The sequence below is a fragment of the Colossoma macropomum genome, unplaced genomic scaffold (assembly GCF_904425465.1).
Source record: "Colossoma macropomum unplaced genomic scaffold, Colossoma_macropomum, whole genome shotgun sequence".
NCBI lineage: Eukaryota > Metazoa > Chordata > Actinopteri > Characiformes > Serrasalmidae > Colossoma > Colossoma macropomum.
Window position 1 is genome coordinate 643,631 of NW_023496042.1, and position 27,271 is coordinate 670,901.

Below are 27,271 nucleotides of genomic sequence, written 5' to 3' on the forward strand. Positions count from 1 at the left end.
GTTTTTAATCCAGCAGCGCCATCTAGTGCTGGTTTGTGCAAAAACAGCCAAGCACAAAGAAGACTCATGGGTCTCATACCGGCTACATAAAGACTATATAGAAAGCTGTTTTAGGCAGTTTAGTAACAGAACACTGGAAACCAGATTTACTTGAAATTAACAGGTAAAGCTGATATCTGACACTTTAGGCTCTGCGGATCTGATTTCTGAAGTGTGCAATTCCAGCCTGTCCCTGAAACACCAGTTGAATATTGTTATTAACCATGTTATTACTATTCATGTCCAATAAACACAAGGAAAAATGACAGGACATGCTCTGATTGGTCTAAAGGGATGGAATTTTGTATAGCTATACTGTGGATGATGACTAATACCTGAATTTTGTGTGTTTCGTTCACAAATTTGTATGTTTTTGGAAAATGAGTAAAATGTTGAAAGTGTGTTTATCACAGTATATATGTGTACATTGTTGATCCATCAGTGAAACATTGATATTATTCAGTTATCCTCTGTTTTTGAGCTGTTTTCTTATTATACTAAGGTGAATATTTGGTCACACAGTCTGGTTTTTGCAGGAAGAGCAGAAAAAGTAATCGAGTGAGGAAACATTCATATCGCTGTTGTCGGAAGAAAACATCGTATCTCCAAAACGGTAACGTAACAGGAGAAGAAAAAAACCTACTTTACTTTTAATGTAAGTTAATGGAACCAGAATTTTTTTTCCAAGTCATTCTGGGCCGTTTCTTTTAGGCCATTCATCATGAAATTTACAAACAATGTAAAGGGCAACAGGTTTTTTCAAATTATTAAAAAAACTGAAAAACAACAAAAATGGAGACATAAGGATTTCCTCCCACAGCAGATATGTATGTTAGTATGTATGAGTGGTGCACTGGTACAAGTATATCATGCTTAACAGCATTGCTGGGGCTTTTACACACTCTAACCTCACTGGCCACTTTATCAGAAACCCCTACCATTATTGGTTTATAGTTAGTGACTGTCGGTTGTCTGTTGATACCCAGTCCTCTAGTCCCTCAACAATGGTTCATTTCAGACCATAGAGCTGCTCTTGGTTGGAAGACTGTTCTCAACCCTGCAGTAACTCTGAAGTGTATAAAAACATCAGCATCACAGAAAAAAAGTTTTATATAAGTGAACCGATGGAGTATGTCTCAGAACATAGCTGTACTTTAATTTTATGACTACTATTAGTTCAGAGGTGCTTCTGTTTATACATATAGGAGGCTCATGTATGTGTATACCAAACATAAGAAACACTGTGTGACTAAGTATTAATTTTAGGCCATTTCCTGTTGTTTTTGTCATAAAAACGGTCCCATCTGACCAACAACGACATTTAACTAGATCCAAAAAAAACTCACTTCTTAGCCCTTTGGTTTGATTGATCAAAACATTTCTTCAGATCTGTGCCCAGGCACCAATCAGTCAACGTCCCACTCGAAGCCCCGATAACCATACTGAAGCTCTTATTGTGAACACAGTCGTCACCTTACAGCAAGAAGGGCCTGGGTTCAAGTCCCTGGCCAGGTGACCAGGGCCAGCTCAGTGTGGATTTTGCCTGTTGTCTGTCTGAGCTTCCTCCCACAGTCCAAAGACATGCAGTCAGGCCGACACACTGAGTTGCCCCTATGTGCGAATGTACACCGATCAGGCATAACCATTATGACCACCACCTTGTTTCTGCGCTCATCGTCCATTTTATCAGCTCCACTTACTGTATAGGTGCACTTTGTAGTTCTACAGTTACAGACTGTAGTCCATCTGTTTCTCTGCATACTTTGTTAGCCCCCTTTTACCCTGTTCTTCAGTGGTCCCCATTAGTGTGTGTTGTGCTGGTCTGAGTGGATCAGACACAGCAGTGCCCTGGAGTTTTTAAACACCTCAGTGTCACTGCTGGACTGAGAATAGTCCACCAACCAAAAATATCCAGCCAGCAGCGTCCTGTGTGCATCGTCCTGTGACCACTGATGAAGGACTAGAGGATGACCAACACAAACTGTGCAGCAGCAGATGAGCTATCATCTCTGACTTTACATCTACAAGGTGGACTGACAAGGTAGGAGTGTCTAATAGAGTGGACAGTGAGTGGACACAGTGTTTAAAAACTCCAGCAGCACTGCTGTGTCTGATCCACTCGCACCAGCACAACACACTAACACACCACCTCGACATCAGTGTTACTGCAGTGCTGAGAATCATCCACCACCCAAATGGTACCTGCTCTGTGAGGGTCCATGGGGGTCCAGACCACTGAAGAACAGAGTAAAAGGGGGCTAACAAAGTATCAGAGAAACAGATGGACTACAGTCTGTAACTGTAGAACTACAAAGTGCACCTATATAGTAAGTGGAGCTGATAAATGGACAATGAGCGTAGAAACAAGGAGGTGGTCACAATGTTATGTCTGATCGGTGTATATCTATGTTTTCTGCCTTCTGCCCAATGACCACTGGGATAGGCTCCAGCTTACCCCATGACCATAAAGGCTAAGCGGTTTAGATAATGTGTGTGTCCTCTGTAGAGGATGTGTTCACTTATTTTCACTTAGAACATCAATAAAACATGGAATTTAACCAGAAGGGGCAAAACTTGTGTGTGAAGTGAGACACATTCAAAGGTGAAGTCAGTAGAATCCATCTTTAATATACTTTACAAATGGATATACAACTCTAAGGAAAGGAAAGGGGGAAGGGGAGAAAAGAAATTAAATAAAGTAAATTCTCACTAGCTTCGTAGGCTTATGGCTGAGTGGTCCAGTAGCCCAGTGCATGCTACCAAATCAGACGTTCTGTCTCTGTTTCACACATACACAGTGCTGGTGTCCCAGTGTTCGCTTGCATACGCTTGAACATGCACACATCTGCAAAGCTGAACGTGTATACTCATACAGACGGGAATAAAACGCATTCAGGAGTGCGAGGAAGTCGAAGTTTTTCATCAGAAACGGTTACAAGAGTCTCTTTATTCGGTCAGAGGCACCTGCGAAAATACGGACAGCAACGGAACAAGCGGCTTCGTAAAACTCACAGAAACTCCACCGAGAAAAAAAAATATTTATATATAGATATTCATATCCTGCAGAGCACGTATTGGCTAAGCGAGCATCGGGAGCCTCCTCTCCTTGTGTGCGATTGGTGCATTTCCTGCGACGTGTTGGGGTCTGAGGGATATCAGGTACAAAGTCAGATGAATGCGGGAGCTTGCAGGCTGCTGCAGTCAGCGTAAGGTCACAGAGGCACTAGCACGTGAGGTGACATCAGAGAGCGTGTGTCTTATCGTTGCTGTGAATAATTTACCTTTAATCCTTTATTAACTGATTTCTTTATTAATTGCGCATTTCTCTTTGTTTTCATTAGCTGGCAAAGCAAACTGGATAAAGCAGAACCAGCTTTACGAGAGATTGTGGGCTTCTGCAAAACAGCCCTGAGCAAGAAAAAAACAACAAAAAAAACAAAAAAAAACAAAAACAAAATTAAAAGACAAGCCCACCAATCCCACTCCCAAACCTTCAAGCAAGAGCCTGCGATTCAAGCCACGGAACGTTTCGCTCTCTTCGTGTTTGGAAATGTTTCGGGATTTTGTCTCTGCGGCGCTCAGGGCTCGTGGGTGGGCGTTCGGCTGCGAAAGTCGCGGGCGTGCATGAGCGGCTAGCGCAGCTGACCGAGACATCATCTTGCATAGTTTTTAATGAAGTCCTGCACTTTGCTCCTGAAGTCATCCTGGAAGAGAAAGACGGGGAGAGATTTTTGATGTTGAAATACAGCACTGGATTGGTCCAAAAAACGAAACAAATAAATATATAAAACCAATAAATGTTACACTTATATAAACTTCTGGCATTTCGCTGTTGTCGGAATAAAACCTCGTATCTCCAAAATTATACCTTTACAGGAGAAGGGAAAAATCAACTTTACTTTTAATGTAAGCCAATGGACCCAAAGTTCCAAGAGCTGTGACGTCAGCATCAGTCAGTAATTCGGCTCGGAAAAATCACCCAAAATCTTTTTGGCCTTGGCCTTCATATTCCAACAAAGGGTTAAAACAGTGACATGATTCACACATCAGATCACTCATCAGACTCTGCTACACAATCCAGAGTGATTTCATCCACCTGTGACCATCCATCAGCCAGAGATCCAGCTCCAAAATCACCCAAACCCCACTCGCTACTGTTATATCACATCTCTGCTTTTAGCCTTCATATTATAAACAAAGGGCCTTCAGTTTACATTGATATTGAGTATTAAAAATATCTGATATTAAATATGCAACTCAATCTGTAATTAAAAATGAAGCCTTTCTTGCTGTGTATCAAGAGTTTTACACCACCTAATCACCATCAAAACTACTGCACTTTCAGCTCACAGACACTGCAGTAGAAAAGTACTACTGCACTTGTTTTCAAGATCTCTATAATTAAAAAAAATACAAAATTTAGCAGGCGCTGGGTAAATTTTTGATCAAAAATGACCCAAATTCATAAAGATATTATATTCTGTTAGGATTTACATATCAAACAATGGCATATCTGAGTAGCCCAGGGTCTCCTGAAAATAACAACCTATGGCATGTGTGACTGTCACATGTGAATACTTTATAATTGCAATTGTAATGACTCAAAAAATACCGAAAATTCCAAAAATGTTAGGTTTCCAAGGGTTAACATTACACCACATTAAATCGTTAAACGAATAATAAAAAAAGATGAGTTATGTAACTACAGCTAACAGGGTACGAGTGATGACACAACATCATGCTAACATAGGTTTCACGCATTCATAGCCACGTTATGTCTGTCTGGTCAAACTCCCTTCATTACTGTAGGATAAAGTGCTTCACTGAGCTGTGCTTTTCACCTTGTCCCGTAAGTGATGCTCTGCAGCGTCTATGTTCAGTGGGTCATCAAAGTTCAGAAGATCCTGTTGAAAACAAAAAGGCACATTATTTATTTTCATTAGTTTAAACACAGGCGCTTCCAAAAACATAAACGAAAGACTCTCTGCTTCTTTTTTTTCATTTAAGAGAATAATAAAATGACTGAATCGAATGCTTCTGTCCATCTGCTCTCAGAGTCACATTTGAAATCAGACAACTTGTCATGCGTCTCAAGAGAACCCCAAGACTACAAACTGTAAACGGCACAAATCTGTGAGAAGAATTGTGCAAAAACATAACAGTTCAATTCATTTGAAATGTTAAATAGTTTTTAAAAGAAAACTTGGTATCACTTTACTGTTTGGTGCTGTTCATAAGGCTACATGACATCTACATAAGCTTGTTAAGACCACTAACATAACCCTACATAACTGTTTATTACTGCTTATTCTAGCAGACGTCATTTGCTAAACATGGTTACATTTGTCAATGTTGATCAAAGTCAGCTAAAGTAGCGCTCATGACAGATGGAATAAGCATTTATAAACATTTATGTAGGGTTATGTCAGTTGTCATGACAAGCTTATGTGTCACGTAGCCTTATGAACAGAACCCTACGGTAAAATGTGTGACCAAAAACTTGAAGTCTTACAAAACTTCACTAATAAAAACTGTGTGGCTTGTGGCTGGTTAACCTTCCTAGTATATGAAACAATTAATCTGAAGTAAAGCTGCTTTCGAATCCTCCAGTAAATCCTCACATTCATCTAAAGCGTACAAAATGGAGCTGGTATTTTTGTTAAATACTACATATACCATTGCTTTGCTAAATTCTACAGTAAATGCTACTGCAACATTGTTCGGTATGTTAATTGTTTATTTTTGCTGAACATCTTCTTTATTATTTTACTAGTGAAATAAGCATTTCTTATCTATTTACGTATAACGACAACATTTACTTGAACAGAGACTTTAAAAAGAACACACTACTCTGAATCTAAGAGTCAGCCTAAGTTCGGACATTCTGAGAAGAGGTTTATTAACAGTCTTAGGGCGTTTCACACTTCAGCATTTTTTTCCAGACCTGAGGACGTTTGCCCCAAGACTTTGGCACGTTAGCCAAGTGTGAAAGCTGATTTTGAGCCCATGAGTAGTTTGGAGAACTGATCTCTGGTCCTCCTGCAAGCACTGTGATCTGATCCTGAAAAATGCATGTTTCATGGCCAAAAAGATTCCCAAGTGAGAACGTCTCAACGTCAGTAGGTTCCTGCACTAAGACGTACGACACATGCAATAACCACTGCCCATCACTGCTTGAGTGTCAGGCAGCCTACTAAAGAAACACAGCAATAAATGTACGAGCATATCGTCAAATGTCATCCCTTTAGTGGCAGGAACAGTAAAGGGATGAAGCTTGTGCCCTGATGTGAAGTTTCAGAGGAAATTCTCCTGCATGAAAATAAACTTGTAATACTCCCTCAAACATGCCCAGAATCGTTCCTGGGTGTTTGGGAAAAGCGTGAAAACGCCTGGAGAGTTTACTGAGACACACAGCAGAAAGACAGAGAGAGAGAGAGAGAGAGAGACACATACTGTGGCACTTACAGTGAACAGTGAATTCAATCCCCACACCACATCCTAAAAAAGAACAGTACAGATTAGCACACAAATATATACTTAGCACATTGCATTTGGCATCATGCTAATGCCAAAAAAAAAGTGCTGCCATCTTGGGAAAGCAGAACCTGTACACAGCAAACGCTACATGACGAATGACAGCCCAAGGACAAGGAATGGGACTGAGTTAGAAAAATAAGCTTAGCCTGAGCTCAGATCAAAACCAGGGGCCATATTAGAGAAAATTTTTAAGTCTGAAATCATATCTTATCTGCTTTGCTGTCATGGCAACTTCAGTTAGGGCTGAAGACATTACAGAACAACAGTTCTTAAGTCTAAAATCTTATCTTGTTTCCAGATAAGAAAACGGTTTTACAGAAACTTCCTAAGTTGCTAAAATATCCTAACTTTAAGATAAACCCCAGAGCGTCTTAACTTCTGTTTATTCGTCTGTTTCTATTGTTTTATGCAGTGTCAGGCAGCACAGCTCACTATAACCAGCCTAAGGACGCTACACTTATCTACACTGAAAACGCTGCTTTGACTTGTGAGTTTTTTCTAACAGCGTTTAAAAGCCCCAGACGCTGCAGACACGAATTCCCTCTTATTACCTTCGTGTGTTAATGTTGATAAAATATTAGAGATGGTGGTGAATAATGAGGAGACAGAGGTGAACGTGTGTCTGTTTATTAGCAGGAATAATGTTAGTGCGCTCGGCTAAAGAGTTTGGGAAACTGAAACTGTGGACCAGTGACTCTGATAAACAGCACGAAGCACTGACACAATATTATTAACTCTCAGTTTATTGCGCTTTAGTTTCATTTGACCTTTTTTACCTCAGCAACGGTAGCTAACGTTAGCTGTCTGGCTAACTAACTTGATTACATGTTCACGTTTCAGCTGTGCGCATATGGTCAGTTGCTAGGTAACAGACACGAGAGTTCTTTGTTAAGATTTCCTAACTTAAGATCAGAAAAGACGCTGTAAGATAAGATTCCTAAATCAAGATATTTGCTTCTGTAATACAAATTTGTGAAAAGTCTGATCTTGACCTGTCAGATCTTAAGTTAAGACAAAAAGATAATAATACAGCCCCAGCATCTTCAACATAGTAGTTCTGCTTGCTAGCCAACATATATGGGTCATTCTACAGAAACGTCCACTTTTCTATCTCTCCATAGGAGTCACTGGTGTTACGGATCGTCATTGGTGTTACACATAAGAAAGGTGTCACCAGAGACATTTTTAACAGCAAAAAAAAAGTACTAAATGGCTGCTACAGAGCATCAAACCACATCTTGTCAAACATGGAATATCTGCTAAAATATGTAATTCAATCCATTTGTATTCTATTTTTTTACAGTTACCTCAGAATAAAGTGGGTCACACCAGTGACTTCAGCTAAAAGCTTCATATGAAATCATGAGCTAAATGAGAAAATCTCTGATAACTGAGAGACACAGTGGACTCACCATGTGCTTTTCTGCATAGATCCTCAGGAAACAGGTAAAAGGAAGTCGAGTGATGTCATCAGTGTGATTTTTATTTCAAAATAAAGAGTTTTTTTTTGTTGTTGTGCAGTAACACCAGTGACACGACTCCTGGGGACCACAACTTTCATTATATATTTTATAATATTTCTTTATTTCTTTATAATATATCTTTATGTCTTTTAAATCAAATATTCCATAGTCATGTATAGATTATTGTAGATAAAGTGGCAGAAAAACCTGTTTTTTAACTCAAAATATGGCCACAGCCTTCACACATGACTATGAGGACGAGCTCTTCTGTGGTGCTTGGAATTCTATATAATTGAACCAATATTGCTAAATTGACACTCAAGAAGATGTAATCGTTAAAGTAACATCGTTTTATTTTAAAATATAAATAAATTGTAACTCTAAGATGTTTTTAAGTGTAATATATCTGTAAACGCTAGGGACACAAAAATGGATGTTTCTGTAGAATGACCCATTTAGTGAATTCAGAGAGCAAGATCAAAACGGCCATTAAGCACAAGTTATTCATTTTTCAGAAGATATTTCTGAAGAGGTCAGATATAAGATTCACTTGAATGAAGTAGGAGAAATATAAGGGAAGGAAAATGTTAAACTAAAATAAAACTCTGGAGTTTAAAAAATGGTTAAAAGCAAGAGAGAAAATGGGACCAAAACTGTCCCCATTAAGGCCAATTTGCAGTCTAGGTGAAAAGCAGCGCTCGACAAAAAAAAGGAGGTAAAAGACGCTAAATTCGTGTCTGCTAGGGTATCACAGACCTCGTCGCATACATCAAATAAAACTGAAATGGTGCAGACGTCGCGCGCTCTGACTGGATAGAAACTCAGTTTCTAAGTTTCTAAGTTTCTAAGTTTCACAATGTGCTGCTGTGTTCACTTTCTAGCTGCTCGGTCACTGTAAGAAACAGAACAGGGCGCCAGCTGTTCAGAACTAGGATCAATACACATTTATAAGACGATTTGTTTTCATTTTCAAACCCTTTTCCGCGACTGTGATTACTTTAAAAAGTAGTCCAAGCAGAAAACGCACCCGCGGAAGTGTAACTTCCCCCACACTGCACTTTCAGACTAACCAGTCGCTTGCGCAGGACTATAAAAGCCTACAGCGCTGTGATGTCTGTTGACCACAGCTTTTTTTTGTCAAGCGACACTTGCTGCCTGGACTATAAATTGTCCATTAGATGAACAGTAAAGCTTTCATCTTTGAGAGAGAGGAGAAAATCAAGCCGCTTAAGTTTCTGTCCATCCTTTCACTGTGAGAAGACAATTCAGCGCTATGGGTCTGAAAGGATGTGTAGCTGTTTAGAAGAGCCTCACTGAGAAAAGGACATTTGCACTAAAACACTAGAACAACAGAAAGTATGTATGGTTTGCATATCAGTGTAAATAAGAAGTGAATCAATCCATCATTACTTTACAAATGACTAACTCTTCTACTGCACAGAACTATTCTGTCGCACTTTGGTGTTCTAGTGTCTTTGCTGGCTATAAGAGCCTCACCTTTAGCGTGCGCGTTGGTGCCCACCCCGTGCCCATCGATTGAATGCTCTCGCAGTAAGCTGCAAGAAAGGTTCAGTCATTTGGTTTGAAGTGCGCAAGAAAGGTTAAATGCCGCTTTGATGTATTTTTAAGTAAATAAATAAATAAATATTGCAGTAAAAAATAATGATTTAATAAACATGAAATAAACTCTACTGAGCACAAATAAAGCATTGTGACTCTCAGTTAAATTAAAACTAAACTAAAACAGTGAACAACTGTAGAAAAAAAACTAATTTACTACGATGGAAAGATGCATATCGACATTCCAGTGACACCCATGAACGTAAATCAGTACCTCAGACAGATCTCCCCCGTTTCTGCAATGTTTGGATGCCATATTCTTGTCAAGCACTTAACTTTAGGAGGCTTAGAATCAAAAAAAAAGAAAAGAGATGTGAGAATTCAGTATAGCCAAAACTCCAAACCCAAACTTACAAAAACTCATGTTATATATACAAATTGTATTGCCTATGCAGATTCCTTACTCTGCAAAAATGTCTATTGTTCTCAAAATCTGCCTTAAACTTAAATTACATACTAAGGCTTATTATTCAGTAACTACAGGGGACTTCAATGTAAACTGGTTGAGCTGTTGTTAGGTTATAGAAGTGTGTAATAAAAGTTTGGGTCCTGGCCACGTAAGGGATTAAGCAGCGAGTTTAATACTGATTAGAAAGTGCCATTCCTGTCACTGTGAACAAAAACAAGGGCACTTACCACCATATTATAGGCTTCAGGGACTTCGATTTCAAACTGAAACTTTCCACCTTGGTAGTAGCCTTCATCTGCGGGGAATTAATGAAGCAGAAGGAGCACTTCTATTTAAACCTTGAAGTATCTAATGGATAATTTAAACGCACTATAAAAAGCACAATACAGGTAAGACTGAGCAGCTTCCGTTTACAATTCGTTTTCACTGGTTAATGAATCTGCAGCCAGCTATTTCTGTTTGAGTCTTCACTTCAAGGAGCTGATGGAAGATTTTGAATAAATACACCCTTAAATCAATAAGTAAACAGATTAGATATGTAATCAATAAATCAAATCCTTAAGCATGGACTAAAAGGGAATATTACTTTCTTACTAAGAGGTAATATAGGAGAAGATGAACTTAGATGACTTTACTTGCAGGTGCACCCTCAGTGAAGCCATATGGGTCCATATGATATATGGTCCAGTACTTGTCGGCCTTGTAGGATGAGATAAACTGGTACAAACTGGCTGAAACCAGCTTTTTTTGTGTTGTACACAGTAAACTTAACCCTGCATTCACACCGGCAGCAGCGCGATGCGAGAAAGCAGCCGGAGGTCATTCATTTTCGATGAGAGCCGGCAATTGCCGGCTACAGGAAGCAGTGCGAACGTTGGCGACGCGAAGTGGGCGGAGTCAGCCAGTGAGTTTAACTTTGGAGCGAAGCGATGTGGTGACTACCAATAGGAATAGAGCACTGAGCAGCGCAGTACGCACTTTATCTCCGCCACTGTGAAACAGTACGCTCCTTTATAGGTCCTAGATAATTTTTCCTACTAGAGATTGAATAATGGAGGCGGTGCTTTTGTCGCAAATAGACGAAAATCGCAAAGACCAAATACCGTTTTCCTCACAAACTGACTGCAAAGACACAGGGATTAAATAAAATAAGCACACAGGCGATTTCTCACCAGGATTTTTATTTCTAGCGGGAATGCATCTGATTTGTACTTGGCGTCAGTGAAACCATGGCAACCAATGGTCAGTTCAGAGTTCAGAAACACCCACAGATAATGAGTGACCAGCGATTTGGGCAGCAAGAGGTGAAAAGTCGCTGCCAGTGTGAACGTACGGGTAAGAGAGGCCAAGTGATCGGGGAAGTTTTTGAATGGGGAGTAATGGAACATCAAGTTTGAGGTAACATCATAAAACCCCAGATAAGTTATATGTAAGGCGCTGACTGAAAACTGTATTTGCGCAGGTGGGTCTCTCGAGACCTGCATGCCTTCTGACGCTGGAATAAAGAAGCCCTTTTCCCTCCTTCCACAAACTCAGCATCTGAAGTCTTTTTTCCTTTTTGACATCTTTTGAGAACTGAGACTTGAAACAGTTATTAGTGGAAGTGTTTAGCCGGTATTAAAAGATTTATTGTTTAATGATATTATGTTAGAGGCCTGGGATTGAAGGGGAGCCCTTGGTACCGACACAGCACTTCACACAAAAACGCCAATAACATTAATAACAAATCAACAACACGGCTGGTACTAACATTAGACGATATGGCAAAAATACTTGAAGACTGCAACAACTTTTATTCAATATTTATATACTGTGGTGCAGTAACCCATTTAAACAGGACCAATTATGGATTATCGTAATGAAAAATGGTCAGTGTTCCCTAACTACTGACAATATCCACAGTATGCTCATATTAGCATATTGTATTGTGACAGACAATGGAAATCATGCAAGTCTCCACTTGCTTTAATTCCCTATTAGACACATTCATATTTGTGGTGACAGCACTATTCGATCAAAGAAGAGAGACTTACCTGGAGTAATGGCAAGCTGAAAGTGGTGGAGCTTGTTCACATCGTGAAACGTGACTTTACAGGTGTCTGCACCAAGAAAAACACTTCACTGTTAGGGCACAGACATTTCTAATGGATTAGGTCAGTGTCTCCCAGTGTCAGTCATAGTGAGTGACCTCTCTTTGCAATCTCTGACACACCTGACGACAGACATGCTACAGCAGGAAGAACACTTGACTACACAATACAGCAGTGGATGGTACAAGTCAGCATGGGAAAGTCAGCATGTCATTTTTATAATAGGAAAAAAGATAATTATTTCAAACAGAGCTGTCTTCAAGAAACACATAAAATCCTTCCAAATGAGACTTGAACCAATCAAAATGATGACGATCCAGTGGAGTTTCTGTTGATGCTTTGATGAGTCACAACATTCCCATGATCCAGTAAGCAAACAACTGGGGTTAAAATAATGTATGGCCATCTTTAACCATGTTATATCATGGGTTCATTGAAAGATCACATCATGTAGGCTTATTTCAAGAGAAGAACATTCATAACAACAACTATCTGAAGGTGAACACTATGTAAGAATGGGTTTACTCACTAGGAAGGTTGGCCTCCAGCTCTGCCACCTCTGAAAACAGAAATACTGTATTAGAACAGGGCAAAAATAATTCAGGCAACAGATCGGCATAGATAGATAGATAGATAGATAGATGGCTGGATAGATAGATAGATAGATAGATAGATAGATAGATAGACAGACAGACAGACAGACAGACAGACAGATACTGAATGACAATTTGGAAGACATATATGTAAGTTTATGTGCAAGTTAAAGTATTAGAGAGAACATTAGGTACATCGACCTTAGATCTACACTCACTGTCCAGTTATCAAGTTATCAGCTCCACATAGCATATATATAAGCTAAAGGGGCGTGGGGTGTTACGGACAAAGTATGCAGAGAAACAGATCGACAACAAACTAAACTACGAAATGCACCAATATAGTAAACGGATCTGATAAAATAGGCAACAAGTGACACAATGAGGTGTACCTATTAAAGTGGCCAGTGAGTGTATTTAGACCAGATAATAAAGAAAACAAGATCAAAAAGTCTGAATTTAACCAAAGCTTTTATTCTGAAATTGCTCTCCAGAAATGCAAGTCATACAAAATGCTAATAAACACGAGGTGCTTCTTTTTCACCAACACACGATACCAAAATAAACAGCCATGAACTCTTATTAGCTTCTGCGTCCTTCAGTTCTAAGACCCAGTCGGCTGTTTCAGTGTGTTAGGAGTTCCTCTCTAAGACCTGGTAATGCCACTGCAGCTCTTTGGGAGTTATAAATAGAACTTCCTATTCTAGCACACATCATATGACACATACATACTATATTCCAGCACAAAGCATGACTTACAGAGCTATATGCTTACAGCACAACACGAGTCCCTTTTAAATGGTTCTGAGTGTTTTACCCTACCTAAACACTGCCTGTAGTTCCATGTCAGCTATTTTTCCCCACAAACACTCATCTACTCATATTCATGCACATGACAGCTGGTAAAATGTTGAGGTGGACGTGGTTTAGCAAAAAGCAACAGACATAAAGTGAACTAAACTGAAACAAACATAATTTTTAAAAACAATTTAACCAAGTATCAGTCTACTTCGTGCCAAAATAAAGACCCATGTAGTGTGTAGAAATGAGTTTATCTAGAGTTCATCTAAAGTAACTAATCAGAATTCCTTCTGGTCCAAATAAGAGCTTTGGCACAGGTCTAACCTCTGAAAACACATCATCAAATCATCAAGCAGAGGAAGGGATTCATGTATAAACTGTTACTCTGATTTCTTTCGGATTTCTCAGTCTGCACGAGATCGGACGTGGATGTCTCGAGACGCAGCAAAACACTGTTGGAGCGGCGATGAAACCAAACAATAAAGGATTTGAACATTCTTCATCTTCTAGATGATGTAAGTTCATATTTTCAGGTAAAGTGGTGCAATATTGTTTAAAAAAGCCGCGATTTAAGTTTGAGTTTTACATTACGTTTAAATCACGTCTAATCTAGTATCTAATTACTCAAGTGCATGTAAACGTGTTGTTCGGATTACTTACAAAATCTGATTTTCTGCAGTTATCAGATTTATTGAGTGCATGTAAACGCACTCGATAATAGCAGAAACAATTAATACTGTCAAAAATTAAACGGGCCCCAACAGTTTTAGTTCAACAGTGCTGTAGTGACTGATGTGACTGTCCACTGTCAGCTCAGAATAGTGCAAAACATAAACATTTAAATAATGTAGACACTGCAGCACCTGTGGAGGTGGGGGTGGTTGCACTTCCCAGGATTCTTAGCGATTGCAGTCAATACCAGCCTTAACATCAGCCAATTTTGTTGTCAAAATAATACAGTGGTCATGCCCTGGGGCTGAGGAACTCGAGAAACTGGTCAGCGGGTCAGTTACTGATAACAAACCTTCTCATACTGACTTCACTACAGTCCTGACTCCAGCTGCTGCCTCATAAAGCAAGATTTCTTGCTTAGCCAGCCAACTTCAAACTAACTTCAGACTTCGATCGATCTATCCTGGGATCTTCTGTCTCACAATGGCGGATCACTTACACCTACGTCGCTATGGCACCTCATGCTGCACACTTAACCTGCTTCAGGTTGTTTTTTTCATCTCAATTATTGTAAGTCACTACCTATTAGGGGGCAGTCGTGGGCTGGAGCTTAGGGAACCAGCCTTGTGATCGGACGGTCGCTGGTTCAATCCCCTGAGCCGACAGCACGTGACTGAAGCGCCCTTAAGCAAGGCACCTAAACCCCAGCTGTGTGTGTGTTTACTAGTGTGTATGTGGTGTTTCATTGCACGGATGGGTTAAAATGTAAAAAAGTAGGTATTTATATAGGTTTGTAAGTAAAAGGTATTTCCCTTATTTAAAAACAATATTATTTCACATGATTGATGCTGATCATATCATGTAGCAGTTGATGACATAACATCACAGTTTGAAAATAACAACAACAACAACAACAACAACAACAATAATATAATAATAATAATGCTACACAAATATATAGATTAAGAAGCAATTATTATGCCTAAAAGCACTAATACACTGGCAGTGGTAATAACTGTGCTTTTAGCTGTAATAAAAGCCATGAGAATTGTTTTACTTTCTACATATTAACATAGTAAGATTTCTTTTTCCTTCTTTGAAGAGAGAAGCACTCTACAGCGCTCCATGTTTCACTGTCTGTGAACGACACACTTTCATCAGCACAGGACGCTTAATCACAGCCTATATGTATTGTGTGTGTATCTTGTATGTATCTATATGCGCTTGTTTTGGTTTTAGAAGCTGAAGATTAGTCAGAAGTCGGTTTAAGTTGAGCGTGCTCCGTGAGAGCGGCCCCTGACAGGTCACCACTCATATTCCAGCTGATTATTCCAGGGAACAATGTGTTCTCGCTGAATTACAGAGCACTTCAGACCCACGTAATCCTGAAACTCATGAAAACTATTAACCTTCTGCTTTGCAACACTTCACAAACCCCTGGCATGTAGTGACCCACCCTTAATACTGAAAAGTGCTAATAATACTTAAATTTTTTAGGATACTTTCAATCTCCACATACCTTTAATGAGCAACCGGTCTCTGATGGACACTCTGTGTGAGGCATCGTGGGAGCCTGCAGGGCTTCCGCCTGCTCTCACTCCTTCCTCCCTCTTCAGCTTACTCGCCAACGTCAGCATAGCTGAGCAACACACATGCGTGCGCTCACACCCACCTGCCCGAAGACGATTTGAACACATGACACAAACAGCGAGGCAAGTAAAGAATTCAGCTCCTGGCAATTTAGACCTAGGCCACCCAGTATAACACGTACAGTGAAGCCTACAAACCCCCTTAGACAAATACTTTTTGGTGAACAACCGTCATCAGTCAGGAGTTTATCAGAAGGGTGTCAATGGGAATGCTGACACTAGATAAGGACCTTCACCAGGCCTGTATCAGAAACTGACTCATGTTATACAATTTCACACTCAGAGGTAGTGCTGGGCGATATGACCTCAAATCAATCACAATTAATTGAATGTTTTACCTCGATTATGATTGACGAACAATTATTTTATTTATTTCCCCTCATAGTTCGCTGACAAGGATTGTACAGTAAATGTGTTCTGAATATCTTAATGTAAATCATCTCAACAGCCAGATCGGAATTCACGCCGCTTTTACGTCAATCCAACTCAACATCCATCATAATTTCGCACTGCTGAGACCGAATAAACATTTGGGGTGATATTTCTGTACAAAAATTAGAAGAGATTTATCCAAAACCCTCCGTGTTTGAAGAGATTTCAAAAGAAATGTCCGAACGCGGCCGTAGGAGAAAGAGGCTGCAGGAGAACGAGGCTCCAGGAGAACGAGGCTGCAGCGTCAAAGAACAGTTAAAAGTCTGAAAGCAAAGTTTAAAGAATCCGAGGACGCAAACCAAAGAAGTGACCGCGCCCTTTTTACGGTGAGCTCGAACATATTCTGGGTGAAGAGCCCAGCTATCAGTCAGTTAAGCTCCATGATAGCTCCATGATGGCTCCTGTGATGCTGGTGAAGATGAAGCTGATCCTCCAAGATCGACTGGCGCTCGTTGGCAGTCGTGATTGTTTACCTCTGGATGAGCCATGAAGCAGCGTGAAGCTCTGTTCTTCTGTGCATGCGGGTCAGTTTAGGAGCTGATCTGTTCAGACTGATGTCGAATACAGATCACATTTAAAAGATACTGTAAACAGCCGAACAAAATAATCGGATTTGGTGAGAAAACCAGATTTGGGCCACTTTTACCTGCTGAGTGAACGTAGCCTTAGCTTCCATGTCGCAGAGTGGATGTGGTGGAGTCACGTGATACACGCACGGTAGTAAGTTTTTAAGGGGACAGTACATGAACACACAGACTGGAGAAAGGACTAACAGAATTAAAAAAAAAAAATAAAAATCTAAATAACCGACATGGGCAAGATTACATCGGTCAGAGGTTCTGAATGAGGTTTTAATTACTTTTCGATTAATCGCCCAGCCCTGCTCTGAGGACAGTGAATTAACAGATTTGACCCCTGACAGTTTTAACATTTGATCATGAGATCTATGTCATATGGCCACATACACCAATTTGTGCAGAATTCTGCAGAATTTAATTGTTGAGATGTAGACAAAGTCATTCAGAGTGGACTGACCAATAGACCAGTCCACTGTAGAGAAACTCAGACTTCTTTACAGTGGTAGTGATAGGAACTGGTTTTGGATTCACAAAGGTGTCTTAAGAAAGACAATCTTCTTAAATGTGGGCTTTTTCTTAACCTCATTCTTAAGAAAAAGTTACAAGAAATGGTTATTCTCCAAACAACCTCCAAAGAATTATCTTCTTTTCTTTTCTTAACTATTTTCTTGAGAATAATATTTTGTTTCTTAAATGCTTTCTTAACCTTAGGACAGCCTCTCGCATTGCAGGCTGTGAGAGTTGACAAGATAAGCATCTAAATTTATCGAACACGGAAGCTGCCTCTGCTGCTCCTCATCTGCGTCACCCCACATTTAACGGATTTTCCAAGGAGGATTCTTTTCCCTGTTGGCTGTTTTTTCCACCATCACCTCCAGCTCTTATCTGCTCATTTTTTAAAACACTTGGTTTGATGTTTTTCCTCCATTTTGCAACCCTGAGTGTATTGACCTAATAAACAGTTAATACAAATTCAAACTGTATCTCGTGTCATTTATGGTCTGGGGCAAAATGCAACACAGCCTACATGAGAAAACAAACAAGACTGTCTTAAGAAAATCTTAAGAGAATGATTAAGATTCTCTTGAGAGAATATTCGAGAACTTCTTAAGTTTTTTTTTTAAGTTTTTTTTGAGATTTGCATTTAAGAACATTTTTATTAACTTATTAGTGTTTATCTTAAAAACCTTCACAAGTTGTTTTTCTTCAGAAAGCTTTTGTGAATCTGGCCCCGGGGGTTGTGGTGACTACAACACAAATATAGCCGTTTTATTTACTATCCAAAACCACTAGTGAACCTACACGAGTCTACTGAGCTTTATATGTAAAGATGATGGTAAAATAGCGATAAATCTGAAAAAATATGTTTTCTTTGGGGGCTATTTTGCCTCACAATGCCCTGCATGTACCCCTCCACCATGAACGGAGTCAAAACCTTAACATAAAACTACCACAAATCAGTGTCTCAGTCATCAGGCAGTGAATTCATAACCATTTCATGTAGTAACTTTCTGTGAGGAGCTTTTAGAGGTGGACGTCTGGTTCCTATCACCACCACTGTGAACAATTCTGACTCTGTAAGTTTATCTAGAACAGAGTGTTTCACACCAAACCACTCTGAATGACTGTTTACATCTTAACCATTAAATTATGTAGAATGTTTGAAAAATTGGTGGAGTTCCACTTTAAAGGAGATAAAGACCAACTACCAAAACATCTATCTTTGTCTAGACTTGGATAACCAATTACAGACAGTGGGAAGATAGAAGGAATGGTTCCATTTAGAACCACAAGTTCTTTACAGAAACATTTCATACTTCGAACTGCTTGAATTCATACTCGAAATGGTTACTCAGCTTGATGGAGAACGTGTTGTATACAGACATAGCTATTCTATAGAAATATATCTAGCACCAAAAAGGGTTATTCTATTGTTACGAGCTTGATGTTGTAAAAATAACAGAACCTTATTTGGTGCCAAAGAAAACCATTTTCAAAAAAGTTCAATCTAGAACAATAGAGAACACATTTTCCATCAATCTGAAGAACTACTTCACCATGCAAAAATTCCTTTAAGCATACAAATGGTTCTATATAGGACACACGGTTCTAAACGGAACCACTGACTTTACTAAAAAACCCCTTAAAGAACCATCTTCTTTTTAAGAGTGTAATTTAGGCCAAAAGCTAAATATTTTTAAATGTCTGGACAAAGAAATAACATTATAATCCCAGTCACTGCAGGTCTTATAAATAATACAGTATACACTTAAAAAGATGGTTCTTCAAGGGCTCTTTAGTAAATGGAATGGTTCTACTTAGAGCCTTGAGCTCTTTATAGAAATATTTCATGCTTAAATGGTTCTTTGCATGGTGAAATGGTTCTTGAGACTGATGAAGAATGTGTTGTATATGAATCTATTAGCACAAAAAGGGTTATTCTACAGTTACAAGCTTGACATCACAAAAATAGCTCCTTTTGGTGCTAGATAGGACTATTTTCATAAAGGTTCTATATAGAACCTTACACTACACAATCTCCATCAATCTGAAGAACTACTTCACTATGCAAAGAACCACTTAAGCATGCAAATAGTTCTGTATAGATAGATAAATAGAACCACTGACATTACTAAAGAACCATTTAAGAACCATATTTTTTTAAGTGTAATTTAGTCCAAAATGACATATTTTAATACTTCTGGACAAAGAAATGCCATAGCAATCCCAGTCACTGCAGGTCTAAAACAGCATACACTCAAAAACATGGTTCTTCAAGGGTTCTTCAGTAAATGGAAGTTCTATTTAGAACCAATGGTTCTTCATAGAAATATTTTAAGCTTAAATGGTTCTTTGCATGGTGAATCAGTTCTTCGGACTGATGAAGAATGTGTTGCACATGATTCTATATAGCCCACTATGGTTGGATATGGTTCTATATGGTTCTATTTAGCACAAAAATGGTTATTCTATTGTAACAAGCTTAACATCACAAAAATAGCAGAACTCCTTTTGGTGCTAGACAGGGCTATTTCCATTAACGTTCTATATGGAACCATACACTACACAATCTCCATCAGTCAGAAGAACCACTCCACTAAGCAATGAACCACTTTAGCATATAAACAGTTCTAAACAGAACCACTGAAGTTACTAAGGAACCATTTAAGAACCATATTTTTTGGAGGATAATTTAGGCCAAAAATGACATATTTGAATATTTCTGGACAAAGAAATGCCACAACAGTCCCGGTCCCTAAATAGCACGGCAGCGCAGGTGGGCCAGTCAGTCTGAGGTCTGAGTCTGAGTCCATTTTCTGCTCCTGTTCGCTGTTTGACAGACCAGGATTAGCATTAGCGTTAGCATTAGCGTTAGCATTAGCGTTAGCATTAGCTAGGGATTCAGCTCTGCCGGCTGGTTTCGGCACAGCGAACAGGCTACAATTTACATGGAATGACCTCATTATTTGTGCTATTTAGTCCAAATCGCCTCTACAAGTGAGACACGCGTTTTAAATGCAGCTGACACAAAACAACATTAGCCTAGCAGCTAACTTACCTTCGCTCGTCAGGTAGCCGCCGGCGGAAGCTAACGCTAACGTCCAGAAACGCGGGGGTTTTTAGACCATAGTAAGACTCCGCCACCCGCACACAGCGCTCCCGTCGGGATACCTGTGCTTATTTCCCAAACGCGGCCGTCCGAGATGTAAAAACGGGGAAAGACGAAGATCAGACAGCGCTAACTTTGAAAACACCCCCGGCATCCGGCGGCGGACCGACTGCGCACCGCAGCCCCAGAGCGAAGGTTCCGCCTCAGCCAGGAAGGAGAGCCTCACTCTCCCGGTGTTTCTGTCGTTATTTTCTTATTTTTTTTTAACACAGAGGTATAAAAGGACTCGACCAAAACACCGCAATGGCCTTATATTTATCATACCGCCATCTTTAAGTGATAAACTGTCCGAAAACAACAGCATGAAACGTTTAAGACGAAAAATGTCCTCGAAAAACACACATTTTTTTTTTTTTTTGCTTAACATGTTCCCTATCGTGTACCAAATCACACAGTACGTGAATCATTTTTTTGTTAATTAATTAATTAATTAATTAATTAATTAATTTAACTAGGGAACATAATATTCACTGGACATGTGGGAGTTTTTGCAAATCCAGCACTGAACTGTTTCTGTGTTTACTGTATGTACAGTTGCATGAAAACATTTCTGAATTCCTGGAACTACCTGGATTTCTGTATGAATTGCTCCTAAAATAGAAGAAAAAGAATTTTCATAATATTTCTTAACAATAAACAAGGAGCTTTTCAACATAAATCATATGCACTGATTTACATCACTGTATCTGAATACATACATTTTAAGCCTGGTGTTGTGGACAGAAATAACATTTCTGAGACACAGGAAATGTTTTAGGTTGTGTCTGTTATCCTGTTATCTGTTATCATATAACTACACCGATCAGGCATAACATTGTGACCACCTCCTTGTTTCTACGTTCATTGTCCATTTTATCAGCTCCACTTACTATATAGGTGCACTTTGTAGTTCTACAGTTACAGACTGTAGTCCATCTGTTTCTCTGATACTTTGTTAGCCCCCTTTTACCCTGTTCTTCAGTGGTCAGGACCCCCATGGACCCTCACAGAACAGGAACTATTTGGGTGGTGGATCATTCTCAGCACTGCAGTAACACTGACGTGGTGGTGGTGTGTTAGTTTGTGTTGTGCTGGTCTGAGTGGATCAGACACAGCAGTGCTGCTGGAGTTTTTAAGTTGTATTGACTCACAAACCCCGTCTCGTCTCCAGGCTTTTTATTGTACTATTCTGTTTTAGGTTATAAAATGGTAAAAATATGTACTTTTCACCTGGAAAAAACTTATTTAAGGTTCACGATTGGGGAACATTTTGAGGAAACATTTACACTGTTTGTACTGTGACGAACGAAACTTGTATCTGCACAGAACCTTTATTTCTAGCAGTGTAGAGAGCTATGAACAGCAGCAGTGCTATAGATTTGGGTGTTTTAAGCATTTTTAGTGACTTATCAGAAAAACGCACAGAGGTTGTTGTGAATCTATGTGCATTTACCTACAGATTTACTACGTTTGATATGTCTTTTTACTCTACTTCATGTTTGTAAATGTAAAACTACTGATACAGAAATGGTCCCCCATTGGTGGAATCACCCCTCTCAGCTATACTCAGTTAGAGCTTCACACAAAATACATAGAGACAAAATATCATTTCAGTGGATTATGGTTCAGTTATGTTCCCTGACTAAAGGTACTGAGATGGACCCTTGAGGGTCCCACCCCAGTGACAGTTTAGTACTACTTATTTCTGAGAATGTACAGCTACACTTTACTTTGAGTGCATGAATCCATTTGACACCTCATGTTTGAATCATCCTTTTTTGGTTCATACATTTTAGTTATACCATTTTATCTGAATGCATTCATCCCAAATCTGGAGTATCTGGAATATCACACACAAGTTGACCTCAAATTCACATACATTTCCCGAAGAAATAAACACTTAAACAATGCTAAGACCAATTTAATCAAGCAAAGGCTTCATTGAGTGTTCATGACTCTATATAGAACCATTTTTTCTTGCTAGAAACCCTTGAAGAACCAGCATTTTTAGGTATGTATGCTAAAAATGAATGTTTTCTTGGAATCAATTTTGAAAAATGATAACGTTTAAATTTTATGAGTTACAGTGGCCTTGATGTGGAGTCCCTCATAGTCAGAGGTTGAAACCACCAACATCTTCCAACATTTTTCTTTCCAAATGTCTAAATACTCCCACACACATGGAAACAGAGCAAAACTCTTAAACTGAGAAACATTCAGAGCTTTAAAACAGTTTATTAAATACACAGTGCAGTAGTTTCACCTCATTGGCTGATACGTCCATCTAAAACCTACATTAGACACCCCAAAAATTTCTTAGTCATGTTTTCTTAGTTCCTCTAAAGAGTTTTACCTCACTATAGTCATCGTCTTTGGCCCACTCACTGTTGCCTTGTGACCATGTGTAGGAATGTTGTGTCAAACATCTTTGAAGGACAGAGCGAGCTGCACTAATTAGTGGCCTTTTTTTCTGAGAAGCTCAGCTCAGCTCTTCAAAAGGCAGAAGTGCGAACGAGACGAAATAAACTTCAGTGTTTCACCAGTATAACTGTGACAGAGGGAGATCTTTAGGTGAGGAAGAGACACTAGAAGTTTGAAGTGCTAACTTCAAAATATAAAAGATTATAAGGAGGTTTTTGGCTGTGAAAACTGATTGGAACGGTTGCTGAACGTTGTGCTAACATGGTAAATAATTATGCAGATATAAAACATAAACAAAATAAATATCATAATTGTGGCATAATTTTCTGTGAACTTAACATACAGGGTGATTCAAAAAGACTCATCCGATTTCAAATTGATTTATTTCACATGTAAATCATTACAGATCAATGCAGTAAACTGTAAATGGTTTAAATGAGCATAAAGTTTATTATGTAATTGTACAAGGTCTCAGTATGAACCTCCTCTAGCTGTACAGACAACATCAACGCCATAGTCAAACTCATCCCATACTGGATTGAGCGTGTCGGGTGTCGCACTCACGGCTCTTTCAGTGCGATTTCAGAGATCATCCAGTGTTGTGAAGCCAATGATGAACGCTCTGAGCTGTTGGAGCTTCACTGCCCATGAAAATCACGTTGGACAGTTATGACTGATTCACTCTTATTGAAGTGGAGAACGCAGAACGCTTTCTGCTCAGGGGTCGCATCTCCTCACAGACTGAAGGGAGCCAGTCAGAAACTCTATGACTCTTTCAATTGGTATGTGATTGGTTCCTAGTCACCTCACGGTTGTAAAAATATGGCACTTTCAAATCAGATGACTCTTTTTTAACCATCCTGTGTGTAATTCCACTCCATTTCATGCCACTAGAGGGAGCTAAAGGCTTGTTATTCTCTTTGGCAGATCTTGGCGACAGGGTTTTAGAGAACAAGTCAGTCATTTTTTTCTAATGGATCACATAACCACCGTCCAGATGGCCCTACTTTCTTCGTGTCATGTCTATTGTCAGTCAGAGTGATTCAGTTCAGAGTCCAGATGCTCGTTTCAGTTTGGATTTGCCATCACATGCCCCAGTGTGGGAGACGTCTTATTTGCAGTACAGTGACCTTCCAGGCCAAAGTCCTGCAGAGATTAGTGTTTACCCTCATCTAACACTCTGAATTCAGTTCCTGAAGGCTTTGCTAATTAGCTGATGAGCTGAATCAGGTGTGTTTAATGAGGAAGTGTGCTGAAATCTGCCCACAAGGACTGGATCCTGACATGTGTTCTGAAATATACTACTGCAAATAAAAAGACCACATAAACACGGGGTGCATATGGGTTTAATTCCAATGAATTTGTAGCATGTGCTCTGTTTGAAGTTGGCCTCAAATGCAGGTGCAAGACAACTTCAAACCAATTTATTCCATTAGATTATAACATTGCACTTGCAGGATGCCTTGTTTTAGCTCACTGTGCTGCCTGACTTAGACAGCAGACGGCACTATCGAGCTATACTAGCAACAGTGCTCCACAAGCTAGCGAGGTACAATATCTTACCTGCAGAGTCTGTTAGATGAAAACAGCTTCAGCCACTGAGATTTAATGAAATATATTACTCTATATTTACCATTTGTCTTGTATGCATATGAATATGAAGCTTGCATGAGATGGAAAAGACCCCAAAACCACCGTCCAGATGGCCCGTCTTTCTTCATGCTGTGTTCTTAGTAAATAAGAGCTCTTTCAGTTTCATGGTGAAGCTGTGCTGAGTCCAGATGCCGATTCCAACACCTGCCCCAATTTGATTTTCCCCTTATTTACAGCAGGATGTTCCAAAATACGCAGAAAGTCACAGCTGGTCCATGTGTGCTTGTGCTCTTTTTGTAGCAGGCCATACATGCAGGTGCAAGCTCAACTCGGACGACTTGCCTCTCTCAGAGGAGTCGGTGGGCATGCATGTCCCCTTGTTTTCAGACGGGGAGTTAGATGATGCACCACCCTCCAAACTCCAACCGATTTCTCCTGTGCTACACACACACAGCACAAAATACCATTTTCTGCACATTTTCATCTTCATTTCTTACTCTTATTTACTATTTATGTGCTACACTGAGGTAACTAAGATAGCTAGATAGTGCTAAATGAAAATTGATGAAAGCTTTTATCTTAAATGGAACATAATCATGGCAGTCTTCATGTTCCAAACAATGCTGGCTCAAGAAATTATAATTTCTCACTGCCCACCTGCTCAGATATGTCCTCATCCTCCTTAGGTACCTATTTCATTCTTGTCCTCTTGGAGGCGATCTTGTTTTTTGCAGTTCTTGCTGCTGCTTTATATGATTCACACATGTAAATTACTACATTGCTAATGCAAAAAAAAAAAAAATTACTGAACTCTGTTGTGTCAGCCGATACCAGATTCACACCATGGTACTAAATTTGATGCACTGATCTCTCGAGGCTGATGAGCTCCTCATTCGAATGTCAATTCCAGCCTAAGAAGTGCAGTGGTAAAATGCTAGGGCCTGTACAGGCGTCAGAATCTAACTGCTAAATCCTTCCAAGGTGGAACGGGAAATGAGAATAAGAAGCTAAATTCAGCTCCATCTAAACTCTATACACTGTAGGAGACTACAATCAGTTACAATCAGCAAACGGGGGCTGTACTGCTTGAGGTGGAGGCTGCTGGTTTAACCCCTAATTTACTTCAGATATACCCTCGGATGCAATGTTTCACTGCTGTCAGAACAAAACCTCGTATGTCCAACATGGTAATTTTACAGGAGAAGGAAAAAACCTACTTCACCTTTAATGTAAGTCAATGGAACCAGACTTTTTTCCAAGTCATTTTGGGTTGTTTCTTTTGGTCCATTCATCATGAAATTTACACACAATGTAGAGGACAAAAGGCATTTTCAAATTATGTCAAAAACTGAAAAACATCAAAAATGGAGATACGAGGTTTTCTTCCGACAACAGCGATTTATAGTTTGTCTGACCATTCCTTTGCATATAAACATGAGTTTTGGCCAAAAAACACTACCAGCCCATCCGGAATTGTCCCAACACTCCCAGTAACCTGCTTCAGCACTGTTTAGCATACAAAAAAAGGGAAAAGCTTGTGGAATTAGAGCTTTCTGTGTGCTACTGTGTTTCCTATTACTGTATAAAAAAAACCTCCCCGCTGTCTTTATTGATGGATGCACTGAGAATTTTTTGGTTTTTCTTTGGACAGCGATGATATGAAGACTCAGAAGACATGTGTAGGTTCACTGGTCATTCTGGCTTTTAAATGAAAAGGCTATTTTTGTTGTAGACCCCTGGTTTTAACACCACCATTATAAAGAAAGCTGGTATGTTTTCTCTTCAATGAACCATTTTACATCAAATCACTCTGAAAGACTGTTTATACAGTGATGGTAGAATATTTAAAACTTGGAGGAATTCATCTTTAACATGTTTTGTCTTTCCAGCTTTCAGTTTGACAGCAACGGTGTTGATGTACCATATTTATTCATGTGGAACTTATGTAGACATTTGAATCAAGTAAATTCAATACATCACTTTTTCAGTGCTTGGCCACCCCCCTCAAAAGTGACCAGGGCAGAACTTTCTGTAAGTCAGCAATACTGTGTGACAGACAATTCAGGGACAAGAGCTTTAATTATTCATTGGTGACTGGTCTGGTCTATAGGCTAATCAATCAGGCCAGGCTGAGTTTGGATGGGTTTATAGGAGTCAGAGCTGAGGGCTGGTCCTGAGACACCGCAAGGCACTATGGGAGTCCAATCAATCACTCCCGATCACATCCATCCCCTTCTGGAACTGACATGCCGAAACAAAGCGATATACACATACACTTCCATAGACATGCAATCACTGGCCACTTTATTAGAAACACCTTGTACTTACGCTCAGTGGCCACTTTATTCGAAACACCTTGTGCTTCTGCTCAGTGGCCACTTTATTAGAAACACCTTGTACTTCTGCTCAGTGGCCACTTTATTCGAAACACCTACTTTATACCTCCACTCACTGGCCACTTTATCAGAAACACCTTATACTTCCGCTCTGTGGCCACTTTATTAGAAACACATACCTTGACTTCTACTCTGTGGCCACTTTATTAGAAACACCTACTTCATACTTAAAGTAGTGCTATGGGTATGAAATGATGTGTAGCTGTCAAGATGCCTCACTGAGAAAAGGAGACGGACACATCAAACAAAGAAGCTGAACAATGGACTGACCACCCCAGAGTCCAGACCTCAGCATCTTGTAATGTGTGTAATGTGAGCAGCAGAAAATG

At 39.6% G+C, this 27,271-nt stretch overlaps 1 protein-coding gene across 1 annotated transcript; it reads right to left on the reverse strand.

The window, feature by feature from the left end:
• Positions 1–2,647: 2,647 nt before the first annotated feature.
• Positions 2,648–15,896, reverse strand: ube2f (ubiquitin-conjugating enzyme E2F (putative)). Its single transcript, XM_036564820.1, is given in 10 exon segments — positions 2,648–3,743; positions 4,881–4,943; positions 6,505–6,537; positions 9,537–9,569; positions 9,571–9,595; positions 9,874–9,944; positions 10,296–10,363; positions 12,102–12,167; positions 12,688–12,717; positions 15,744–15,896. Coding segments are annotated over 10 exon segments (558 nt in total). The 5' UTR covers positions 15,862–15,896; the 3' UTR covers positions 2,648–3,692.
• Between the last annotated feature and the right edge of the window lie 11,375 nt (positions 15,897–27,271).